General features: G+C 44.8%; 1 protein-coding gene and 1 long non-coding RNA gene across 3 annotated transcripts in view; one reads left to right on the forward strand and one right to left on the reverse strand.

Annotated features, from left to right (window-relative positions):
* Positions 1 to 9,888, forward strand: part of LOC144503561 (uncharacterized) — a 22,275-nt gene extending 12,387 nt beyond the window's left edge. The window contains exon 3 of the long non-coding RNA XR_013499512.1: positions 9,530 to 9,888. This is a non-coding gene — a long non-coding RNA (uncharacterized LOC144503561). The remainder of the gene's footprint in view (positions 1 to 9,529) is intronic.
* On the reverse strand, positions 1,977 to 23,041 carry LOC144503560 (histamine N-methyltransferase-like). Of its 2 annotated transcripts, XM_078228044.1 has the most exons (4): positions 22,907 to 23,041; positions 9,508 to 9,707; positions 4,367 to 4,474; positions 1,977 to 2,885 (listed from the first exon to the last, which is right to left on the reverse strand). In XM_078228044.1, the coding sequence occupies exons 1-4, from the start codon at positions 22,927 to 22,929 to the stop codon at positions 2,872 to 2,874; spliced, it is 345 nt and encodes a 114-aa protein (XP_078084170.1). In that variant the 5' UTR covers positions 22,930 to 23,041; the 3' UTR covers positions 1,977 to 2,871. The 2 variants fall into 2 exon arrangements, 1 of the variants encoding a protein (XP_078084170.1); XR_013499511.1 differs by lacking the exon at positions 22,907 to 23,041 and having other exon boundaries at positions 1,977 to 2,882; positions 9,508 to 9,885.
* Between the last annotated feature and the right edge of the window lie 3,620 nt (positions 23,042 to 26,661).

The raw sequence follows: 26,661 nt of genomic DNA on the forward strand, positions 1-26,661 counted from the left end.
ATTCCTTCGTCTTGAATTGCCACATGCATCCAAACCCCTACACAAAACTCAGGTACTCACTCCCCAACAGAATACTATTGCTTCCAAAGGCTTCAAATATGGACACCAAAATTATGTTGGCTTCAGATGTCTGGTATTTCCCTCATCAACTGCACCCAGTTCTGCACTTTCAACTCTGTTTGCGCACTAGAAACACTGGACATGTTCACGCACCAGAAACACTGGACATGTTCGCGCACCAGAAACACTGGACATGTTCGCGCACCAGAAACACTGGACATGTTCACACACCAGAAGCACTGGACGTGTTCGCACACCAGAAACACTGGACATGTTCGCACACCAGAAACACTGGACGTATTCGCGCACTAGAAACACTGGACATGTTCGCACACCAGAAACACTGGACGTGTTCACACACTAGAAACACTGGACGTGTCCACACACCAGAAACACTGGACATGTTCGCACACCAGAAGCACTGGACATGTTAGCGCACCAGAAACACTGGACATGTTCACGCACTAGAAACACTGGACGTGTTCGCGCACCAGAAACACTGGATGTGTTCGCGCACCCGAAACACTGGACATGTTCACGCACCAGAAACACTGGATGTGTTCGCGCATCAGAAACACTGGACATGTTCGCACATCAGAAACACTGGACGTGTTCGTGCACCAGAAACACTGGACGTGTTCACGCACCAGAAACACTGGACATGTTCACGCACCAGAAACACTGGACGTGTTCACGCACCAGAAACACTGGACATGTTCGCGCATCAGAAACACTGGACGTGTTCGCGCATCAGAAACACTGGACGTGTTCACGCACCAGAAACACTGGACATGTTCGCACACCAGAAACACTGGACGTGTTCGCACACCAGAAACACTGGACATGTTCGCACACCAGAAACACTGGACGTATTCACGCACCAGAAACACTGGACGTGTTCGTGCACCAGAAACATTGGAAATCACCTACCTGCAGTCTGTACTATTAGAAGTTTGCAGTTAGTTTTCAGAAGGCTGTGGAAGTACTTGATTGTATCTTGAACACTTACCACATAATACAACACCTAGACAAAAAAAATACATCAGAAACGCAAATGTATTTTTATATAAGCTTCATTCTTTTCTCAAAATTATTTGTGATAAATCCGTCACCATGTTTAAAGGCATTGAAATTTTCACTGGGGCAACAGTGGAATCATGCAGATTTCTGATTGGAAGGTCTGAAAGTGGGGCACAACTTACTTCTGTCAGGATTAGACCCGTTTTGTCACGGGGAAATGTGGACAAATTTGCAGTTGCCCCAAACATCTCCATCTGGGTGAGGTTTGCATTTCATGAGAATTACATCCAGAATAAGATTGTGAAGCCCCAGCGGAGAGCTGCTGTGCTGTGTTGTAGCCAAAACCTAAACCTTAGGGAACAAATCCCAGGAGGAATCCCACCACATAGTTCCTGAAAGAAATCATTCGACTAGAGAAGGAGACCATTCCGGATGTTTTGTCTGTTTTGGCTCTTTGGGAGCACCAACAGTTTCACACTTGAGGACCTTCTTATAATAATTTCACATTCCGTTTCCCCTGAAACTCTGGTACAGCTAACAGAAATATGATATTGTGAAATTCTGGGGAAAAGGAGTCAAATTGGATGGACATTTGAAAAGGGCATTGCATTCTTCAGAGGGTATTTGGTAAATCCTATTGTTTTCAAGTTTATTTATTAGTGTCACAAGTAGCCTTACATTAACATTGCAATGAACTTGCTGTGAAAATCCCTGAGTCGCCACACTCCGGCGCCTGTTTGGGTACATTGAGGGAGAATTTAGCATGGTCAATGCACATCTTTCGGATTGTGGGAGGAAACCGGAGCACCCGGAGGAAACCCACACAGACACGGGGAGAACATGCAAGCTGCACAGACAGTGACCCAAGCCGGGAATCGAACTCGGATCCCTGTGAGGCAACAGTGCTAACCACTGTGCCACCGTGCTACTGTGCTCCGGGAGGGAGGAGAGTTACAGCCATTGTTCTCATCCTCGTTATATCACACAACAGCCCAAAGCTTGGCTGAAAAGGGGCCCTTTTACCCATTTCAGATCTTCCTTTCACATTTCCATCTTACTGCATCATCTCATTAATATCAATTTCCTTCTCCACTTAGTTTTTAATCTAAACTATTGTCCAATGGGAAATGGTAGGGATTTCCTGTAATGGAAGGAAATCTGAGTGTCGCTCAACTGACACAACCTGGCAGATGTTCATGAGGATTTCCTATCAATAAGCTACCCACACCTCCATTGATAGCAGGTGTGCTAAGGGCAGGCAAAGAATGATTACTAAAGAATAATGACAAAAGGAACATGAATTCTAATGACTATGGTACATACAGCCATCAGTATATTGAACACAAAGTGACACAATTAGATAATTGGCTGGAATTGAGTTCATATACAGCCCTGACTGATATGTTGAATATCTCCCATTTCTGCTGCTTGTAAATTTGGTTCACTCATCTGGTTCACCAATGTCCTTTAGGGAAGGAAGTCTGGCATCTTTACCTGGTTTGGCCTACATGTGACTCCAGAGCCACAGCAATGTGGTTGACTCTCAACTGCCCTCTGAAGTGGTCTAGCAAGCCATTCATTTCATTGGCAACTAGGGATGGGCAAGAAATGCTGGCCAGCCAGCGATGCCCATGTCCCACAAATGAATTTTTAAAAATCTTCAGCTGCTGTTACCTCAGCCATGTGAATGAAATCAAACTTCTTGCTTTCATTTCTTTTCTTGCTTAGTCATTCATATTCTTCTGAACTCATCGGGTTCCAATGGAATGAGATGTTTTGACCCAAACCCTTTTATTTCACAACTGCTGGAACACAAGTAGAATTAGAAAATAAGATCACTCATGCTGATAAATATATATCAGAAACATGATCACTTTTTCAATTTCATCATTTTATTGGTTTCCAGGAGCTGACACGTAGGCCCAGATTCCTATCTGCAAGCTAGGTTTGTCGAGTTGGGAGATTTCCCAGTTTGGCAATCCTGACTTTTAAAAACGTTTCATTCTCAGTTAAGATTTTTAATTGGGGTAGGCAGGTTGAAAAATGTGTCAAGGCGGGCAACCCCAAAACAAATGCACAAGCAGCCCAGTGTGCAGGAAGGCTGAAGGCAAGGCCTGCCTCAATGCTCCAGCACTGTCACCACATAATAATAAACATCCCTCACCCCTAAACCTCCCTCGCCTTCCCTGTCAGAAAACAGAGGTAGTTTAAAGTAATCTATCTGTATTGTTACATCCTGGAAATAAGATATGGATTTAAGTGGGTTTAAGTTAGTGTTTATTGTTTAAGAAAAAGTGCAACGCTAGTTAGATTCATGCTACACAAGGGTGTTTTCATGTATGGGGTTTGCGGTTTCAGTTCAAACTATAGCCATGATTTTCAGGCCATCTCGCGCCTGGCACAAAACACATTTGAGTGGTGTGTTAGGGCCATTATAGGCCTCACAGCGCCAGGCACTCGGGTTCGATTCCCGGCTTGGGTCACTGTCTACACGTTCTTCCCGTGTTTCCTTGGTTTCCTCTAAATACTCTGATTTCCTTCCACAGTCCGAAAGACGTGCTGATTAGGTGCATTGTCCATGATAAATTCTCCCTCAGTGTACCCAAACACGCGCTGGAGTGTGGCGACTAGGAGGTTTTCACCGTAACTTCATTGCAGTGTTAAGGTAAGCCTGCTAGTGACACTAATAAATAAACTTTAAACTTTAAAGGTGAAATAAAAAGTTAAATGAATATGGGGGAACCTGCTCACAGGGGCTACCTGAACAGAAACTTGGAAAATGCTCAGACCTGACTTCCCCTTGTAAAATTCCTTCTCTCCTCCAGGAAGACACTGCATTCTTCTCCACTGGCCATGGTTCAGCTCAAAAACAGGGATTGCATTTATTTGGATCCTTTATTTCAAGTTCAGAGTTTTAATGTTCTTCACTGAACAACATTGTGCCCTCCACATCTGTTTCTTTCCAATGGTTTGTTTACAGACTCAGCCCAGTGAGCACAAAATCCCACTCAAAAATACAATATTTTACTAAAGACGATTAACTTTTTTGAACACAGATGACAGCATAATCAGAGAAGATAGTTATGAATTAAGTTATTTTTGCTGAGCTTGGTTACTATTCTTCTTTGATTCTGTGATCAATCAAAAAGTTTGTGATGTCTCACCCATACATGTTCACTACCAGAGTTAGATCAAAGATGATTTAACACCTCAAACACAATTATTGCTTTTCTTCACCTGAAAATACGTGGTAAATCTAGATACTTATTTCTTTTAAAATATACACCTTTGTACATGGAGATATGCTCAGGGTTTGGTTCCACCACCTCATTATGAATTAAAAGGCCTGGATTCACGGACTGAATTTTGCCAAGAACTTCAATGTCTATTTCACCTGAACAGAAAAACAGAACACTCTGAATATGCAGTAAGATGAACGCCTTGAAATAAGCCGACATAATTTAGATCAAATATTCACTGGGGTTTTCAACCACCTTGAAATAAATTGGACAGAAGTCAGTAAAGGGATAAGGGAATGAGCTTCCTATTGTGTGTACAGGACTCCCCTCTAAACCAAATGTGAAAAGGTCCACAACCACAATCAGGTGGCCGGACTAATTTAAAGACTGAATCTTTTCATGAAACATTTCATTTCACAAAGGCAAATAAAGTTTATTCAGTTCGATGAAATTCTTCAATTAAACTAGTTTTATTAAAACATTGAAACGTTAGAATCAAAAACATTATGCATTAACAATATTCAGATAAACATACAATTAGTACAAAACAAATCTCATTTTGGCCAAAATGAGCGATCAATGGTTCCACCGACACAGCTAATGCACTAGCAGGCTTTCACAAAAGATCTCAGATTTCATGCCAAAAAGTAGAATAGTTTTACTTTTTTTTTTATCAGGTTAATCTATTCAGCACTTAATTAACAGCAATTTTATTCATTCACTGATCTGTCAATCTACTGATGACGTCTTTCAATCAATAATTCTCTGACACCTTCAAATATAACTCTTACTGGTCAGTCTGTTTTACGGAAGTTCTCTCCTAAAAAATGGCTTCTTATGATTCAGCATTTTCTCTAACCAATTTAAACTGGCTCTATTGAAGGCACTTTTATCTATTGGATGTATTTCCCCGGCTTAGATATGTATTGGTAATTTACTTTGTTGCATTATTTGTGCCTGACTTGTACTGATATCTTTCATGAATACATCTTTCATTTTAATGGCATGTTAAAAACATTTCTTAGAGACATTAAGATGTCACTTACATATTTTGTATTATTCTCAAACCACATTTAAAAACATTGGCTAATTACCTTCATGTTGGGTGTTTAGAATTAATCAGAATTCTCAACTACAATTCCAATCAGAGGAGAGTATTCCCACTGATTCCCATTGACTTCATTCTGCGGTTTGGCACCTAAATGTGTCATGCTATTCACATTTCCTGCCCTTATTGGACCACTCAACCTATTGTGGCATGGCAGCCAGCTGTGAGGAACCACAGTTCTGTTGCTCCCTAACCACCAGCTGTGACTGTATAGTTTGGGTGGCTGGCCACTTTCACACATCTACCTCCACAAGGCTGAGCTCCAGGTTAGAATCAGAAAACCGGCGAAGGGGTTTCGGGGAGGGGGTGACAACTTTCCCACGTCTTCCTGTCATCCTTCATCTTTCTTATGCTTTCAGCAGCACGGTTGGCTGCAGCTCTGCTGACTCCTGACTGGGCCCTTTAAATAGACTACTTGGCACGTGACCTCAGACTTTTGTAGCTTTTTCACGAAGGAAGAAGGTGGAAGAGAGAGCTACAAAAGTCTGAGGTCACGTGCCAACCGACTCAAGAACAGCTTCTTCCCAGCTGCTGTCAAACTTTTGAATGGACTTACTTTGCATTAAAGTAAGTTGGGGTTCTTAATTATGCTGGCTGCTTTGCCGAGGCAGCAGGAAGTGTAGACAGAGTCAATGGATGGGAGGCTGGTTTGCGTGATGGATTGGGCTACATTCATGACCTTTTGTAATTCCATACCATCTTGGGCAGAGCAGGAGCCATACCAAGCTGTGATACAACCAGAAAGAATGCTTTCTATGGTGCATCTGTAAAAGTTGGTGAGAGTCGTAGCTGACATGCCAAATTTCCTTAGTCTTCTGAGAAAGTAGAGGCACTGGTGGGCTTTCTTAACTATAGTTTCAGCATGGAGGGGACCAGGACAGGTTGTTGGTGATCTGGACACCTAAAAACTTGAAGCTCTCGACCCTTTCCACTTCATCCCCATTGATGTAGACAGGGGTCTTGGTTTCTTTTACAGGACAACTTTATCAAACTCAATAATTTAAAATCAAAAGAGAAAATGCTGGAAAATCTCAGCAGGTCTGGCAGCATCTGTAAGGAGAGAAAAGAGCTGATGTTTCGAGTCCAGATGACCCTTTGTCAAAGCTAAAAGGCATAGAAATTGGGAGATATTTATACTGCAGAGTGAAGGAATGAAGGATGAGTCATAGCCACAAAAATAAGGGGAAAGGCTAAGAGGTGCTAATGGCAGTCCATAGAGAGAATAGAAGGTGTGAATGGTCAAACGGCTGAAAAGAAAAATAAAGAAAGACAATAAAGAAATAAAAGGTAGAGAACGGTTAGAAATTAAATAAAATGAAAACAAAGGGGTCGAGGTGGGGTGGAGTTAATCACCTGAAGTTGTTGAATTCGGTGTTGAGGCTGAAAGGTTGTAACGTGCCGAGCCGGAAGATGAGTTTTAAAAATTTGTATCAACTTGATTTGATTTGATTTATTATTGTCACGTGTATTAACATACAGTGAAAAGTATTGTTTCTTGAGCGTTATACAGACAAAGCATACCGTTCATAGAGAAGGAAACGAGAGAGTGCAGAATGTATCTCCAGTTCCTCCAGTTTGCATTGAGCTTCACTGGAACATTGCAGCAGGCCAAGGACAGACATGTGGGCATGGGAGCAGGATTGTGTGTTAAAATGGCAAGCAAACAGAAGGTCAGGGCCCTGATTGCGCACAGACCGAAGGTGCTCAGCAAAGCGATCACCCAGTCTACGCTTCGTCTCTCCGATATAGAGGAGACCACATTGGGAAAAGCGAATGCAATAGTTTTTCTTTATTTATCTTCCCCCGCCCCCCAACTCTTTCTCCCTATTTTATCCCCTTTTGCTTCTTTTTCCCCCCCCTCTTTTTCTCAATTTTGTCTTTCTCCCACCCATCTCCCCCCTCCCCCCACATTTTCATCTGTCATATCTTATCCTCTGATTTCAGCTTCTCTGCTGTTTGGCCATTCATACCTTTTGCAATCACTCTATGGACTGCCATTAGCTCCTCCTTTCCCCTTGTTTTTGTGGCTACGACTCATCATTCATTCCCCCACTGTACAGCATAACTATCTCCCACTTTCTATGCCTTTTAGCTTTGATAAAGGGTCATCTGAACTCAAAACGACAGCTCTTTTCTCTCATAGAACCATAGAACCATAGAAAATTACAGCTCAGAAACAGGCCTTTCGGCCCTTCTTGTCTGTGCCGAACCATTTTATGCCTAGTCCCACTGACCTGCACTTGGACCATATCCCTCCACACCCCTCTCATCCATGAACCCGTCCAAGTTTTTCTTAAATGTTAAAAGTGACCCCGCATTTACCACTTTATCCGGCAGCTCATTCCACACTCCCACCACTCTCTGCGTGAAGAAGCCCCCCCTAATATTCCCTTTAAACTTTTCTCCTTTCACCCTTAACCCATGCCCTCTGGTTTTTTTCTCCCCTAGCCTCAGCGGAAAAAGCCTGCTTGCATTCACTCTATCTATACCCATCAAAATCTTATACACCTCTATCAAATCTCCCCTCAATCTTCTACGCTCCAGGGAATAAAGTCCCTACCTATTCAATCTCTCTCTGTAACTCAGCTTTTCAAGTCTCCTTGCAGATGCTGCCAGACCTGCTGAGATTTTCCAGCATTTTCTCTTTTGGTTTCAGATTCCGGCATCTGCAGTAATTTGCTTTTAACTCAATAATTTGCTTGGCAAAACCCAAAGTTAAATATTAACCTGAAGTTAATGGTAGACAATGTTAATTCTTCCACTACAATCTAGATTCTATGTTCCAGCTGCAGTTTTCTGCGTAGTGTAACAGTATGGCAAATTGGGAATCCAGTGTACAATTTTCTAATATTAGCTACTTCTGGCTTTGAGTAATATTACGAGATTTTTATAGCAAAAGTCTATACAGAAATTGTTGCCAAATAGATGTTTACTTGTGTATCCTTATCAAGCGTGCATTTTTGGAAGTTCTGTGGGAAGGTTATCTTATCTACTTAAGTATTTTTTCTTCTAAAGAAATCTTGTTTAATTTTAAATATATTGAAGTTGTTACTGGAGTTCTGTGCTTTTGGGACCAGTAGTTCTTCCTCCTTGTTTTCAGAATACCAAGAAAGTTATAATCAGGCAGGCTGCCTTCCAGGAACTGGCTTGTTCAGCAACAATGGGGGCGATTCTCCCAAAAGTTGGCAACAAAATTGGTCTAGATCATGACTATTTTTTCAGTGCAACTTCAGACCCGAATCTCCCCACTCTGTGCACTACAGAGGTCACAATCGTGAATATCATTAAAAACCCTTGGGGGGGGGGGTGCAGGGGGGGGAGGGGGGGCGGTGCTTATTCACACCAGAGGCTGACAACTCCGGAACTCTGTGCATGCGTAGTGGCCCCAATCTGTCAGAATCATGTCGAGAGGGCGAGCATTCATGTTGAGAGGGCTAAAATACAAGAGCAGGGATGTACTTCAGAGGCTGCATAAGGGTCTGGTCAGACCACATTTGGAGTATTGTGAGCAGTTTTGGGCCCCATATCTAAGGAAGGATGTGCTGGCCTTGGAAAGAGTCCAGAGGAGGTTCACAAGAATGATCCCTGGAATGATGAGCTTGTTGTATGAGGAACGGTTGAGAACTCTGGGTCTGTACTCATTGGAGTTTAGAAGGATGAGGGGGAATCTTATTGAAACTATTAGGATACTGCGAGGCCTGGATAGAGTGGCTGTGGAGAGGATGTTTCCACTAGTAGGAAAAACTAGAACCAGAGGGCACAACCTCAGGGTAAAGGGACGATCCTTTAAAACAGAGATGAGGAGGAATTCTCATCCTTTAAAACAGAGATGAGGAGGAATTTTCATCCTTTAAAACAGAGATGAGGAAGAATTCACGACCTCCTGGGGGGGCCACGCTTCACTCCAGCAGGGTCTTCCGCTAGTTCCCCGAACATGGGGAGTTACTCTAAACCCCACCGGAATGAAATACTCCTGGTGGGATGGGAGATGCTATCGGGCCTGGCAAGTTCCGTGCTGGGCCCGATAATGACATTTAAAATAAATTTAAAATACATTTAAAACAGATTAAAGTAATTTACCTCTCTTCCCTCTGGTTTGCAGCATGGTCCTGACTGCGCCTGGTCTCTGGCTCTGGGAGAAGCGCATGCATTGGGAATGCATGCGTGAATCCCATGAAATGGCTGACACGCGCATATCCCGACCCAACCCACCAGAAAATTTGGGGGTTGCGATGGGAGAATCGCCCCCAACATCTGCTGTGGTCGTAGCACCTCTGAAGCTGACAGAAACATCTGGAGTCACAATTAAATATTTAAAGGTAGAAATATGGAAGTTCTTGGCATTGTTTCCAAACTTCACCAGAGGATCTGCTGTTGAGGACCCTCCAGACTGCAACCAACTAGAATTCATTGACTGATGGAAACTTCCACTCTTGTAATCAGTGTTGCAAATTGTTGAAAACATGACTTGTTGAATAAAGTTTAACAACATTTTTAACATCATACTACATTTATAATTACTGCTAAACTTCATTGCAGTATTGATGTAAGCCTACTTGTGACTAATAAGTAAACTTTAAAATTTTAAACCTGATTGACCCTGAAGATTTAATTTTACACTTGGTGCATGGATTATGTTAAGAAATTCTACATATTGTTTAAATAATGTTAACATTTTCGCTTTGGCATTAATCCCTCAGATCTCTCAATGATTTACTCCACTATCTGGAAAATCAAAAGGTTAAGGGATTCAATTGTTCTTATTTCCTGATTTTTCCTTTGCAAGAATACAACAATGTGACTGGCTTTGGGACACCACTGCTGAATAGTTGAAGGTCTCCTTAACTTGGTGCTAGATTCAAATTGACATCAGGAAAGGGGAAACCACTGTACAGAGATTGCTAGGTCATTGTGGGTAGCTTTTGTTCAGGTCAGTAACAAGCACTGAAGCATCACTGTGACTACAAAAAGAACTATGTATGCAACATAATGGATATAAGCTGAAGTCATTCCTACTCAATGACAAACTTGCTTTATCTAATGTTTTGTTAACAGTTTGGGCTAGGCACTTCAGGCTAACGTCTAGAGTGAACTTCTCTCCGCTAGCCCCTCTCTCTACAGCTACATGTTGCTGACTTTTCCTTCCAAATCCTCTTCGTGTTACAGCAGTCACCAAAACACCATTGTGGTGTTTGCCAGAAGTATTTGGTCAAAATTTCGCCCAGATATCTTTGTGGAAAGTTTAATTTCAGTTCCAACAGCCAGTGCAAAAGTATTAAAACATTTTGACTGTCAGTCAAAATGAGCAAAGCAGTGATATCAGCTAAAAACAAAGGGCCCAATTTTACCATTTTGATTCTAAGTGCTGAATCTGGGCGTAATTCAGATGCGACTTGTAAACCAGTTCTCAGGCGCTCCCATACGCATTCAGCCTGAAAAATAAATCGCGAGTCTGAATCGCGCTGTGGTGGGGCTTATCGTGTCCGAAACACTGCTGGTCTGATCGGAGTTTTGAACTGCATATGCGCAGTGAGAAAAAATCTGAAAAAGTGCTCCTGTCACATCGCTCCCGGGACGCAAAAAGTGGATAAAGCAGCCCGGGAGCGAAAAGCGGGAGCAATGGCCCCCACAGACATCACCCCACCCCCACAACATAAGTGTTCCCCGTATCCACCCATCCCCCCACCCAGACCGATCGCGACTCCCTGCACCACTTCCCCCCCACCGATCGCCCACAGAGTGGCAGCGGTCCTCCCCTTCACCCCCACCGATCGCCCGCAGAGTGGCAGCGGTCCTCCCCTTCACCCCCACCGATCGCCCGCAGAGTGGCAGCAGTCCACCCCCCTCCCCCCCACCACCAGGGAATGATTGGGTCTCCCTCCTCCCTCCCCCCCTTCCCCCCCAACAGAGAATGATTGGGCCTCCCTCCTCCCTCCCCCACCAAAGAACGATCTGGCCCGCCTCCCCACCTCCCCCCCTCCCGCCCAGAGAATTATCTGGCCTGCCTCCCTCTCCCCCCCCACCACCGATCTGAGTCAGAGAGCCACTGGAAGCTCTGAACTTACCTCTTCAGAAGCTGAAGCGCCTGAAACAGACCTTTGCTGAGCATGGCTGTTTCACGCCAAATCTGGACGGGCGAACGCGATGGTAAAGGGGGGGAAATGCTGGTAAAGTTGGGTGGGCAGTTCATTAATTTAAATCAACTGCATGCAAATGTTCCGGGCGTGGTTCGGACGCGGCCATTTTCAGGCCTTGATAAAGTGGGCATCTGCACAGATGCGGGCGCAGATCGCGCTAATCGCCTCACGCCCAACTTTACCAAGTTTTGCGCGCCCGAAAACGGGCACGATGCAATGGCAAAATTGAGCCCAGAGTGCGATTACTTAAAATGGCACCTTCCAGACCGATCACTCACACAAATTAAGCTTCTGTTGAGGGAACTGATAAATAACATACTAACTTGTTGAAACTTGCATTTGGGGTTAAACTTTCTTTGATAATGTGCCTGTGAAGCAGCTTGGAAAGCTTCACTAGGTTTAAGTGAGCTATTAAAACGCAATCGTTATTGTTATTGTTGCACTGTTGGAGCTACAGTCTTTTTGACAAGATGTTAAGCCAAGACTGTCTTCATAAGATCTCTAAAGTGCAGAAGGAGGCCATTTGGCCCATCGAGTCTACACCGAGCACAATCCCACCCAGGCCCCATTCCCGTAACCCCTCACATTTACCCTGCTAATCCCCCGACACTAGTAAGGTGCAGAGGGCACAGACTTGCAGGGCATCACGGTTGAGGATAATTGTGCAGGAGGTGTCGTTATCAACCTAATGATAGGTTAGGTTGATAACAACAACCAATCAGCTTAACCTGCATATCTTTGGACTGTGGAAGGAAACTGGAGCACTCAGAGGAAACAGCTGATATGCTGCAGGAAAGGATGTCCCGAGGCACGGTACATTGGGGAAACCATGCAGACGCTGCCACAATGGATGAATGAACACCGCTCAGTCACAGAGGGAGGAGCCAAGCCCAAGGCCACAGATTTTGGAGATGAGTTATTAATGAGAGTGTTATTCACAATTTAAGTTACAAATCTTGTGTAACTTTTTCATTTCCATGTTATTAACTTGCCATTAAGGTCATTGCTGAGGGTTATGTACTTTTTGAGTCGTAATGATGCATTTGCACAGTATTTGCTCGCTTTCCATGTTTACGTGTGTCCTTGAACCTCCCACACTGAGCTGAAAACAGTACAACGCGGCCAACGTTGTCTACCTGATACGCTGCAGGAAAGGATATCCCAAGGCACGGTACATTGGAGAAACCATGCAGACGCTGCCACAACGGATGAATGAACACCGCTCGACAATCACCAGGCAAAACTGTTCTCTTCCTGTTGGGGAGCACTTCAGCGGTCATGGGCATTCGGCCTCTGATATTCGGGTAAGCGTTCTCCAAGGCGGCCTTCACGACACATGACGGTGCAGAGTCGCTGAGCAGAAACTGATAGCCAAGTTCCGCACACATGAGGACGGCCTCAACCGGGATATTAGGTTCATGTCACACTATCTGTAATCCCCACAGCTTGCCTGGACCTGCAGAGTCTCACTGACTGTCCTGTCTGGAGACAATACACATCTCTTTAACCTGCCTTAATGCTCTCTCCACTCACATTGTTTGTACCTTAGAGACTTGATTAGCTGTAAGTATTTGCATTCCAACCATTATTCATGTAAATTGAGTTTGTGTCTTTATATGCCCTGTTTGTGAACAGAATTCCCACTCACCTGAAGAAGAGGTTTAAGACTCCGAAAGCTAATGGCTTTTGCTAACAAATAAACCTGTTGGACTTTAACCTGGTGTTGTGAGACTTCTTACTGCGTTTACCCCAGTCCAACGCCGGCACCTCCACAAAACAACATTTTACCCTCAACCAACATCATCAACGACTTCGCATCGAGTTTCTCCCCCTCACCAATTTATCTTCACTGGATTTACTATGTTAGATTCTTGCTCAGCATTTTCTGCTGACACAATTTGTACTGTTTTCAGCTCAGTGTGGGAGGTTGAAGGACAGACGTAAACATAGAAAGCGAGCAAATACTGTGCAAGTGCATCATTATGACTCAAAAAGTACATAACCCTCAGCAATGACCTTAATGGCAAGTTAATAACATGGAAATGAAGAAGTTACACAAGATTTGTAACTTAAAATGTGAATAACACTCTCATTAATAACTCATCTCCAAAATCTGTGGCCTTGGGCTTGGCTCCTCCCTCTGTGACTGAGTCCTAGACTTCCTAACCTACAGACTGCAATCAGTAAGGATGGATAACGACACCTCCTGCACGATTATCCTCAACAGTGGTGCCCTGCAAGTCTGTGCCCTCTGCACCTTACTGTATGCCTTTTACACCTATAACTGTGTGGCCAAATTCCATTCCAATTCCGTTTTTCAGTTTGCTGATGACACCACTGTAGTGGGTATGATCTCAAACAATGACAAGACAGAATACAGGAATGAGAGAATCTAGTGAACTGGTGCAATGACAATAATCTCTCCCTCAATGTGAGTAAAACAATGGAAATAGTCATCGACTTCAGGAGACATAGTGAAGGACATGCCCCTGTCTACATCAATGGTGATGAACTAGAAATGGTCGAGAGCTTTAAGTTTATCAGTGTTCATCTCACCAACAACCTGTCTTGGTCCCGCCACATCAATGCTCTGATTAAGAAAGCCCACCAACGCCTCTAAGTTTTTCAGGAGGCTAAGAAAATTTGGCATGTCTGCTATAACTCTCAACAATTTTTACAGATGCACCATAGAAAGCATCCTTTCCGGATGTATCACAGCTGAGTTTGGCGCCTGCTCTGACCAAGACCGCAAGAAACTACAAAGGATCGTGAACATAGCCCAATCCATCACAAAAAAACAGTCTCCCATCTATTGACTCCATCGATACTTCCCGCTGTCTCAGAAAAGCAGCCGGCATTATCAAGGACCCCACACACCCTGGACATGCTCTCTTCCACCTTCTTCTGTTGGGAAAAGGATACAAAAGTCTGAGAACATGTACCAACCAACTCAAGAACAGCCTCTTCCCTACTGCCATCAGACTTTTGAATGGACCTACATCATATTAAGCTGATCTTTCTCTACACCCTATCTGTAACCCAATACATGTGACAATAATAAATCAAATCAAAACATTCTTTCATGATGATCAAGTTCGGAAAGGCAGATGAACGAGGGGCATGGATGGGTACATGGGACTGGGATATTATAACTTTTATGAAACATGACTAAGTGGGGACAGAACTGGCAGCTCAATATTCCAGGGTACAGATGCTATAGGAAAGATAGAACAGGAGGTTAGAGAGGAGGGGGATTTGCACTTTTGATTAGGGAAAACATCACGGCAGTACTGAGAGGGGATATATCTGAGGGTTCACCCACTGAGTCTATATGGGTAGAACTGAAAATAAGAAGGGGGAAATCACTTTGATAGGGTTGTACTATAGGCCCCCAAATAGTCAGCGGGAAATTGAGGAGCAAATATGTAAGGAGATTACAGATAAAGAACAACGAACCAAGAAAATTACAGCACAGGAACAGGCCCTTCTGCCCTTCAAGCCTGCACCGACCATGCTGCCCGACTGAACTAAAACCCCCTACCCTTCTGGGGACCATATCCCTCTATTCCCATCCTATCCATGTATTTGTCAAGGCGCCCCTTAAAAGTCACTACCATATCCACTTCAACTACCTCCCCCGGCAATGAGTTCCAGGCACCCACTACTCTCTGTGTAAAAAATCTGCCTCGTACATCTCCTTTAAACATTGCCCCTCGCACCTTAAACCTGTGTCCCCTAGTAATTGACTCTTAGAGTATAAAAGTTGGGGTCTGATGTTGCAGTTGTATAGAACATTGGTTCGGCCGCATTTGGAATACTGCGCCCAGTTCTGGTCGCCACACTACCAGAAGGACGTGGAGGCTTTAGAGAGAGTGCAGAGGAGGTTTACCAAGCTGTTGCCTGGTATGGAAGAGCTTAGTTATGAGGAGAGATTGGATAAACTGGGGTTGTTCTCACTGGAAAGACGGAGGATGAGGGGTGACCTAATAGAGGTGTATAAAATTATGAAAGGCATAGATAGGGTGAACGGTGGGAAGCTTTTTCCCAGATCGGTGGTGACGTTCACGAGGGGTCATAGGTTCAAGGTGAGGGGGGGGAGGTTTAACACGGATATCAGAAGGACGTATTTTACACAGAGGGTGGGGGCCTGGAATGCGCTGCCAGGCAAGGTGGTGGAGGCAGACACACTGGGAACGTTTAAGACTTATCTAGATAGCCACATGAACGGAGTGGGAATGGAGGGATACAAAAGAATGGTCTAGTTTGGACCAGGCAGCGGCGCGGGCTTGGAGGGCCGAAGGGCCTGTTCCTGTGCTGTATTGTTCTTTGTTCTTTGTTCCACCCTGGGAAAAAGCTTCTGACTATCCACTCTGTCCATGCCTCTCATAATCTTGTATACTTCTATCAGGTCGCCCCTCAACCCCCGTCATTCCAGTGAGAACAAACCAAGTTTCTCCAACCTCTCCTCATAGCTAATGCCCTCCATACCAGGCAACATCCTGGTAAATCTTTTCTGTATCCTCTCCAAAGCCTCCACATCCTTCAGGTAGTGTGGCGACCAGAATTGAACACTATATTCCAAGTGCAGCCTAACTAACGTTCTACAAAGCTGCAACATGACCTGACAATTTTTAAACTCAGTGCCCCGGCCGATGAAGGCAAGTATGCCGTATGCCTTCTTGACTACCTTCTCCACCTGCCATTGCCATTTTCAGTGACCTGTGTACCTGTACACCTAGATCCCAAGAAAAAATAACTCCAAGAAAAATAGGGTGGTAATAGTAGGGGATGTTAACTTTCCCAACATTGACTGGGACAGCCATAGTATTAGAGGCTTGGATGGAGAGAAATTTGTTGAGTATATTCAGGAGGAATTTCTCATTCGGTATGTGGATGACCTGACTAGAGAGGGGGCAAAACTTGACCTCCTCTTGGGAAATAACGAAGGGCAGGTGATAGAGTGTTAGTGAGGGATCACTTTGGGACCAGTGACCATAATTCATTAGTTTTAAGATAGCTATGGAGAATGATAGGTCTGGCCCAAAGTTTAAAATTCTAAATTGGGCCAAGGCCAATTTTGATGGTATCAGACAGGAATTTTCAAAAGTTAATTGGGGGAGTCTGTGGGCAGGCAAAGGGATGTCAGTTAAGTGGGAGGCTTTCAAAAGTGTGTTAACCAGGGTTTAGGGTAAGCACATTCCTCTTAGAGTGAAGGGCAAGGCTAGTAGAAGTAGAGAACCCTGGATGACTCAGGATAGTGAGGCCCTGGTCAAGAAGAAGAAGAAGGAGGCACATGGCATGCATAGGTAACTGGGATCAAGTGGATCCATTGAAGAGTATAGAGGATGAAGGGGTAGAGTTAAGAGAGAAATCAGGAGGGCAAAAAGGGAACATGAGAAATTGTTTTGGCAGATACGGCAAAGGAAAATCCAAAGAGCTTCTACAAATACACAAAGGGCAAAAGAGTAACTAGGGAGACAGTAGGGCCTCTTAAGGATTAACAAGGTCATCTATGTGCGGATCCACAAGAGATGGGTGAGATCCGAAATGAATATTTCTCATCGGTATTTACTGTTGAGAAGAGCATGGATGTTAGGGAACTTGGGGAAATAAATCTTGATATCTTGAGGAGTGCATATATAACAGGGAACAAGGTGCTGGAAGTCTTAAAGCGCATCAAGGGACATAAATCCTCGGGACCTCATGAAGTGTATCCCAGGACATTGTGGAAGGCTCGGGAGGAAATTGCGGGTCCCCTAGCAGAGATATTTGAATCATCAACAACCACAGGTGAGGTTCCTGAAGATTGGAGGGTGGCAAATTTTGTGCCTTTGTTTAAGAAGGGCTGCAGGGAAATACCTGGGAACTACAGGCTGGTGAGCCTCACATCTGTAGTGGGTAAGTTGCTCAAAGGTATTCTGAGAGACAGGGTCTACGGGCATTTAGAGAGACAAGGACTGATTAGGGACAGTCAGCATGGCTTTGTGAGTGGAAAATCATGTTTCACAAATTTGATTGAGTTTTTTGAAGGGGTAACCAAGAAGGTAGAGGAGGGCAGTGCAGTTGGTGTTGTCTACATGGACTTTAGCAAGGCCTTTGACAAGGTACCGCACGGTAGGTTGTTGCATAAGGTTAAATCTTACGGGATCCAGCGTGAGGTAGCCAAATGGATACAAAATTGGCTTGATGACAGAAGACAGGTGGTTGTAGAAGGTTATTTTTCAAACTGGAGCCCTGTGACCAGCAGTGTGCCTCAGGGATCAGTGCTAGGTCCACTGTTATTTTTCATTTATATTAATGATTTGGATGAGAATTTAGGAGGCATAGTTAGTAAGTTTGCAGATGACACCAAGATTGATGACATAGTGGACAATGAAGAAGGTTATCTAGGATTGTAGGTCCCTCATGGCAGGCTGGTAAAAAGAGTAAATCTCACGGGATCAGGGGTGAACTAGCTAGTTTCAGAACTGGCTTGGTCATAGAAGACAGAGGGTCGTGGTAGAATGGAGGTCTGTAACTAGTGGTGTTCCGCAGGGATCAGTGCTGGGACCTCTGCTATTTGTAATATATATAAATGACTTAGAAGAAAACGTAGCTGGTCTGATTAGCAAGTTTGCGGATGATACTAAGATTGTCAGAGTTGTGGATAGTGATGAAGATTGTCAGAGAATACAGCAGGATATAGATAGACTGGAAAAATGCCGGACAAGTGACAGATGGAATTTAATCCAGACAAATGTGAGGTAGATCCAATTCAGGTGGGAGCTATAAAATAAATGGCAGAACCATCAGGAGCATAGACACACAGAGAGATCTGGGAGTACAGGTCCACAGATCCTTAAAAGTGGCAGCATAGGTGGAAAGAGTGTTGAAGAAAGCATATGGCATTTTTGTCTTCATCGGACGGGGCATCGAGTATAAAAGTTGGCAAATTATGTTACAGTTGTATAAAACTTTGGTAAGGTCATATTTGGAATACTGTGTCCAATTCTGGTCACCACACTACCAGAAGGATGTGGAGGCTTTGGAAAGAGTACAGAAAAGGTTTACCAGAATGTTGTCTAGTCGGGAGGGTGTTAGCTAAGAGGAGAGATTGAATAAACTGGGATTGTTCTCCCTGGAAAGTCTGAGGCTGAGGGGCGACCTGATAGAAGTTTATAAAATTATGAGAGGTATAGATAGCGTGAACAGACGGAAACTTTTTCCCAGGGCAAATATGACCATTACAAGGGGGCACAAGTTCAAGACAAGTGAAGAAAGGTTCAGTGGAGATGTGCAGGGGAAGTATTTTACACAGAGTAGTGGGGGCCTGGAATGCATCGCCAAGTGAGGTGGTTGAGACAGTACTTTAGCCACATTTAAGACTTATCTTGATAGGCATATGAACAAACGGGAAATAGAGGGATATAAGCGGTTGGTCTAGATAGGACAATGTGATCGGCGCAGGCTTGGAGGACCAAAGGGCCTGTTCCTGTGCTTTACTGTTCTTTGTTTGTTCTTTGCTCTTTGAGTGCAATGGGATCTTGATCAATTGGGCCAATGGGCTGTCGAATGCCAGATGGAGTTTAATTTGGATAAATGCGAGATGATGCATTTTGGTAAATCGAACCAGCGCAGGACTTACTCAGTTAATGGTAGGGCGTTGGGGAGAGTTACAGAACAAAGAGATCTAGAGATAAAGGTTCATAGCTCCTTGAAAGTGGAGTCAGAGATGGACAGAGTGGTGAAGAAGGCATTCGGCATGTTTGGTTTCATTGGTCAGAACATTGAATACAGGAGTTGGCGCATCTTGTTGAAGTTGTACAAGACATTGGTAAGACCACACTTGGAATACTCTGTACAGTTCTGGTCACCCCATTATAGAAAGATATTATTAAACTAGAAAGAGTGCAGAAAAGATTTACTAAGATGCTATCAGGACTTGATGGTTTGCGTTATAAGGAGAGGCTGGATAGACTGGGACTTTTTTCTCTGGAGCATAGGAGGCTTAGGGGTGATCTTTTGAGGTCTATAAAATTACGATGGGCATAGATCAGCTAGATAGTCAATATCTTTTCCCAAAGGTAAGGGAGTCTAAAACTAGAGGGCATAGGTTTAAGATGAGAGGGGAGAGATACAAAAGGGTCCAGAGGGGTAATTTTTTCACACAGAGGGTGGTGAGTATCTGGAACAAGCTGCCAAAAGTAGTAGTAGAGGCGGGTACAATTTTGTCTTTTAAAAAGTGTTTAGACAGTTACAGGGTAAGATGGGTATAGAGGGATATGGGCCAAATGTGGGCAATTGAGACTAGCTTACTGGTTACAAAAAAGGGACGGCATGGACAAGTTGGGCCGAAGGGCCTGTTTCCATGCTGTAAACCTCTGATTCGATGGACCCGATTTTACCATCAAGTTGCGCCCATTTTTGGGTGCGAAAACTTGGTAAAGTCGGGCGTGAGCCGAGTAGCACAGTCTGCGACCACCTCTGTGGTTGTTCTCCCTTTACCAATGGCTGAAAATGGCGGCGATCAGAACTGCGCCCGAAATGGGCACAATGGCAATTTAAATGCATTTGCATGCTTTTAAAGTGAATTACTGGGCTGGACACCCAAATTTACCAACACTTCCCCCTTTACCACCGCGTCCAGATTCAGCGCAAAACAGACATGGTCTGCAAAGTCTCCAGCTTCTGAGGCAATAAGTTCAAAGCTTCCGGCAGCTCTCTGACTCAGATTGGTGGGGAGAGGGAGGTAGTCAGATGGCTCTCTGGTGGGGGGACCCATTGCCACGCTGCGTGTGATCGGTGGGGGGAATGGGGCAGCGGGCCGCGATCGGTCTGGGGGGCAGGGGATTAGGGGGATAAGAGGGACACTAATGTTGTGGGGGTGGGGTAAAATCTGTGGGGGCCAGGCTAGAGGTTAGCACTGCTGCCTCATAGCACCAGGGACCAGGATTCAATTCCTGCCTCGAGTCACTGTCTGTGTGGAGTTTGCACATTCTCCCCATGTCTGCGTGAGTTTCCTTCGGGTGCTCCGGTTTCCTACCATAGTCCGAAAGACAGGCTGGGTAGGTGCATTGTCCATGGTGGAGGTATTCACAGACATTTTCAATCTCTCCTTACAACAATCTGAGGTCCCTATCTGCTTCAAGAAGACGGTCATCATCCCAGTACTAAAGAAAAGCCAAGCAGCGTGCCTTCATGACTATCGTTTGGTGGCTCTGACATCCATCATTATGAAGTGCTTCGAAAGGCTAGTCATGGCATGAATCAATTCCAGCCTCCCAGACTACCTGGATCCACTACAGTTTGCCTATCGCCGCAACAGGTCCACAGCCAACGCCATCACCCTGGCCCTGCACTCAACCCTGGAACACCTAGATAACAAAGACACCTATGTCAGACTCCTATTTATTAACTACAGCTCAGCCTTCAACACCATTATTTCTATAAAACTCATCTCCAAACTTCATGGTCTGGACCTCGGCTCCTCCCTCTGCGACTGGATGCTGAATTTCCTAAGCCACAGACCACACTCGGTAAGGATAGGCAACAGCACCTGCCTGCTAAGTAATGGGTGGCTTGGTGGCACAGTGGTTAGCACTGCTTCCTCATAGCACCAGGGACCTGGATTCAATTCCCCCCTCAGGTCACTGTCTGTGTGGATTTTGCACATTCTCCCCATGCCTGCGTGAGTTTCCTCCGGGTGCTCCGGTTTCCTCCCATAGTCCGAAAGACATGCTGGGTAAGTGCATTGGCCATGCCAAATTTTCCCTCAGTGTAAGTTCATAAGATATTGAAGCATTATTAGGCCATTCAGCCCAATGAGTCCGCTCCACCATTCGATCATGGATGAAATGCTCCTCATCCCCATTTTTCTGCCTTCTCCCCATAACCCTCCAACCCATTGCCAATTAAAAATCTGTCTAACTCCTCCTTAAATTTACTCACTGTCCCAGCATCCACCGCACTTTGGGGTAGTGAATTCCACAGATTCACAACCCTTTGGGAGAAGCATTTTCTCCTCAACTCTGTTTTAAGTTTCCTACCCATTATCCTAAGACTATGGCCTCTCATCCTAGAATGCCCCACAAGAGGAAGCATCCACTCCATGCCTACTTTATCCATACCTTTAATCATCTTGTATACCTCAATTTGATCTTCCCTCATTCTTCTAAATTGCAGACAGTATGGGCCTAAATTGTTCAATCTCTCTTCATATGACAAACCCCTCATCTCTGGAATCAATCGAGTGAACCTCCTCTGAACTGCCTCCAATGCCACTACATTTTTCCTCAAATAAGGGGACCAAAACTGTGCACAATACTCCACAATACACCAATGCCCTGTATAGTTGCAAGAATACTTTCTTACCTTTATATTCTATTCCTTTAACTATAAATGCCAACATTCCATTTGCTTTCTTTAGTACCTGCATGCTAGTTTTCTGTGACTCATGAATGAGGACATCCAGATCACCCTGCACCAGAGCACCCCAAAGTCTCTTCCCATTTAGATGATAAGCCGCCTTCCCATTTTTCCGACCAAATTGCATGACCTCACGCTTGTCCACGTTAAACTCCATTTGCCACATTTTGGCCCACTCTCCTAACCTATCTATATCTATTTGTAAGGTTCTTATTTCCTCATTGCAACTTACTGTTCTGCTTAATTTTAGGTCATCTGCAAATTTGGCTATAGAGCCTTCTATCCCTGTATCCAAGTCATTAGTACTGATTGTAAATAGCTGGTGCCCAAGGACTGAACCCTGTGGCACCCCACTAGTTACTTCTTAACATCCAGAAAAAAAAAATATCCCGACTCTCTGTCTTCTGTCCAATAGCCAGTCACGGATCCAAGCTAATAAATTACCCCAAATCCCACATGATCTAACCTTGTGAATTAACCTTTTGTGCAGCACCTTATCAAATGCCTTCTGGAAGTCCAGATATACTACATCTACAGGATCCCCATTATCCACTTTGCTTTTACATCTCTGTACCCGAACAGGCGCCGGGGTGCGGCGACTAGGGGATTTTCACAGTAACCTCATTGCAGTGTTAATGTAAGCCTATTTGTGACACAAACAAATAAACTTGAAAAAATGTTGTGTTGTTAGTATTGGCCTGGTAGCGTCTTAGGAGGTTTGGCATTTATGAATCCTTCACTTTATAAATCAATCTTTTAACTGCAGAACAAGAGTTGTTCCAAACTATTGCAATCCAATGTGTAAAGACAAACACATTTACCAGTAATTAAACATAGTTAATTAAATATAGGTTTCTACTGAATAAGTGAGAGATTATATAGCTCTTATTTTTCTTTCAGACTCATCAGTTTTAAACAGGACTCTGGACATACCGCACCTGGCAATTACATTTGGCAGCATCTCGCAAATGAACTTTTTCACACTCTGATCTCCATTGTAGCATTCAAAAGCGACTTCAAATGACTTACAATACAGAGCGAAGTCTGAGGGGAGGGATTTCCAAGATGATTCTATCTCTGGTTCTTGGAGTTGAGAAAAAAGTAAGAGTTCAGTTCAGTTCACTGAGTTTTATTTAGATTTATATTAAACAAAATGTGAACTTTGCCTTGTGCGGACCAGACTGTAACCAGGAATAAAAAAACCAGCAAACATGCAAACCTTTGGAATGTTTCAGAACTTTAAAGGTTCATTTACAGGATGTGGGCATCTGTCAGTGCTTATTCCCCAATCCTTTTTTCTCATTAATAAATGTTGCCGGTGGAAATGGGAGGGGAACTTTTGGTTCCGGGTTCAGTCTCCGCAAAAAAGAAATCACAGCCCCATTGGGATTATTGGCTCCTCCTGTGCCATAAATGTTCTGTTTCTACAGAGACAGGAGCACTCTGTCACCCACCGTGCGGAAGTCTCCAGCACTGTCTCCATCAACATAGTCACCCTCTATCTACCCTGATTCTTCCTTGTGTCCAACACAGGCAGTTCAGCAGCGCCTTCCTCTAGACAGTGATACTCCTTTTAAAGGGATAGATTGCCACAGTGGGAATACTAGCTAATCTTATACACAGTCAGTGACCCAGATGAGCCCGCAGTCCGCCCAGCAGCATAAATCTAGCTTGGCTACCGAGGCATGGTACATTGGGGAAACTATGCAGACGCTGCGACAACGGATGAATGAACACCGCTCGACAATCACCAGGCAAGACTGTTCTCTTCCTGTTGGGGAGCACTTCAGCGGTCACGGGCATTCGGCCTCTGATATTCGGGTTAGCGTTCTCCAAGGCGGCCTTCGCGACACACGACAGCGCAGAGTCGCGGAGCAGAAACTGATAGCCAGGTTCCGCACACACAAGGACGGCCTCAACCGGGATATTGGGTTTATGTCACACTATTTCACATAAATATTTCTGCTTTTTTCCTCCTGAGTCTTTATCATGCGATCCTAGAATCAGAATTTATGTCACACTATTTGTAACTCCCACAGTTGCGTGGACCTGCAGAGTTTCACTGGCTGTCTTGTCTGGAGACAATACACATCTTTTTAGCCTGTCTTGATGCTCTCTCCACTCCCATTGTTTTGTTTCTTAAAGACTGGATTAGTTGTAAGTATTCGCATTCCAACCATTATTCATGTAAATTGAGTCTGTGTCTTATAAGTTCTGTTTGTGAACAGAATTCCCACTCACCTGAAGAAGGGGCTCAGAGCCTCGAAAGCTTGTGTGGCTTTTGCTACCAAATAAACCTGTTGGACTTTAACCTGGTGTTGTTAAACTTCTTACTACATGCTCCAATCCAGGACATGAGGAGTGAGCGTGACATTCCACTGCTCCCTACCTCACTGGGACTGGGTGCTGGTGAATCACAACCATTCACACCTCCGACAGAGCTGCAGACCGATGTTTAGCCCTTTGCGCTTAAAAAGGAAGAAATTTGGCATTTATATTATTTTACTGGCAAGCAGTGAGTAGCGATAGGAGGATCTTTCTTGGTTCGGAGGGCAGTAACCAGTGGAGTGCCACGGGGATCCGTGCTGGCACTGCATCTCTTCGCAATATATGTGAATGATTTGGAGGAAGAAACAGTGTACAGTGGCCAAATCTGTGAATGATACAATAGCGGGGGTGGGGGGTGGTCGGAATGGTAGGTTGTAAGAAGGATGTAAATAGTTCACAGAGAGATGTTGACACATTAAGTGTCAAGAAAACTGGCAAATGGAATTCAATGTGCAAAAGTATTTGGCCACGGTACACTCTCACCGGAAACACAGTCGGGTTTTCTCACCAGATCTTCAGGGGCTGTGGTTTGTGCCATCATTCCCGTGAATGGGGCCTGATACAGCCGGCAAGGTCGGCTCCACAGAAATCAAAGTGTAAAATCTGCAAAAATAATACACTCCCTCCACCCCCCATCTCCATTTAGGACCACCTCCTACAAGGTTCAGGATGTTCACACCCCTCCCCCCCAACCATGGGTGTATGGAGAGGCAATATCTCCCCCACCCTCCTGCATTGCCCTTGGCATGCACCCCTCTTCCCCCACCACATATAAGGGAACATCCCTGTTCCCAATGAAGCACAGTAAGAAGTCTCTCAACACCAGGTTAAAGTCCAACAGGTTTATTTGGTAGCTAAAGCCACAAGCTTTCGGAGCGCTGCTCCTTCATCAGGTAAGTGGGAGTTCTGTTCACAAACAGGGCATATAAAGTCACAAACTCAATCTACAAAATAATGGTTGGAATGCGAGTCTTTACAGGTAATCAAGTCTTAAAGGTACAGACAATGTGAGTGGAGAGCGGGTTAAGCACAGGTTAAAGAGATGTGTATTGTCTCCAGCCAGGACAGTTAATGAGATTTTGCAAGCCCAGGCAAGTCGTGGGGGTTACAGATAGTGTGACATGAACCCAAGATCCCGGTTGAGGCCGTCCCCATGTGTGCGGAACTTGGCTGTCAGTCTCTGCTCAGCGACTCTGCGTTGTCGATGCCCTTTTGTGAACAGAACTCCCACTTACCTGACGAAGGAGCCGCGCTCCGAAAGCTAGTGGCTTTTGCTGCCAAATAAACCTGTTGGACTTTAACCTGGTGTTGTGAGACTTCTTACTGTGTTCACACCAATGAAGTAGGACAGCCCCCCTGGCAGTGCACATCACGGTGCCCACCTCAGTGCCCCAGAACTCCCTCAGCACTGACAGGGTGCCAGGGGGCAATGCCCAGCTTTGGCCCTCAATCCATGCGGCCTCCAGGCACCTCCACACACCACTGCTGTGGTCACCTTGACTAGCTTTCATTATTGAAAACTAGTAGTGATGCGTGCTGGCATGACAACATGCCGCCATGGGGGGGCATTCCATAGGGCCAGACATATAACCATTTTCAAACTCATTTAAATTCATGCAAATCGCTCCTTCTGGGATTAAAATAGCACATTTATGCCTACTCTCTTTTTCCTATTAGCTAGACGACCTTCTACCTCTGCGAATGGGGGTGATTTTGCTGCCACCTTCACCGTCAGATAGAGCAACAGCGTGACTGCAAAACCCTCACAGGAGTCAGGAAACAAGATTCTCACTGGCAAGACCTCATTCCCTGATTTTCCCCACCCCTCACCGGTGACATAGCAAGGTTCGCCCCCAGAAAGGACTCGAACCTGATTTAAATACATTTAAATGAATTTACGTATCATTAAAGGACCTACCAGCCACATGATCCCCCCTCACTGAATATTCAAACCTTGCTGACGTGATGTTACATCAGTGAGGTTCACAACAGCTTTACGAAGGTGAGAAACAGTCAAGGGGATCCCGTCACCAAAGCCCCAGGGGGAGAGCATCATGCTTGGGCACAGCCAGCCTGTGCCAACATGTGCCAATGGGCAGTGCCAAGGCGACCCTCTGGGAAGCCCAATTGGGGGTGGGGTTTCCGTTATGTGTGTGGGAGGCGGAGAGCATTGAGACCTTTGAAAGGGCGGGAGGGGGGGGGGGGGGGGGGTCGGTGGTGATGGAGTGTGGGCAGTGAATTGGGGAAGCTGGCATTGAGTGGGGATCATGTGCAGTGAAAGGTCGGAGCACCCTTTAAAGCTGGCACCCCAATGTCTGTGAAGCTGACCTTACTGGTTCTATCAGGCCCCACCCCACCAGACTGA

The sequence above is a fragment of the Mustelus asterias genome, chromosome 14 (genome assembly GCF_964213995.1).
Source record: "Mustelus asterias chromosome 14, sMusAst1.hap1.1, whole genome shotgun sequence".
Lineage (NCBI taxonomy): Eukaryota > Metazoa > Chordata > Chondrichthyes > Carcharhiniformes > Triakidae > Mustelus > Mustelus asterias.

Coding starts and splice junctions, on each gene's coding strand:
- LOC144503560 (XM_078228044.1), bottom strand. CDS start 22,929: ATGCTGCCAAATGTAATTGCCAG. Junction 9,708..22,906: donor CTGCCAAATGTAATTGCCAG/GTGCGGTATGTC, acceptor TGTTTCTGTCAG/CTTCAGAGGTGCTACGACCA. Junction 4,475..9,507: donor GCAAACCAGAGGGAAGAGAG/GTAAATTACTTT, acceptor TTTTCTGTTCAG/GTGAAATAGACATTGAAGTT.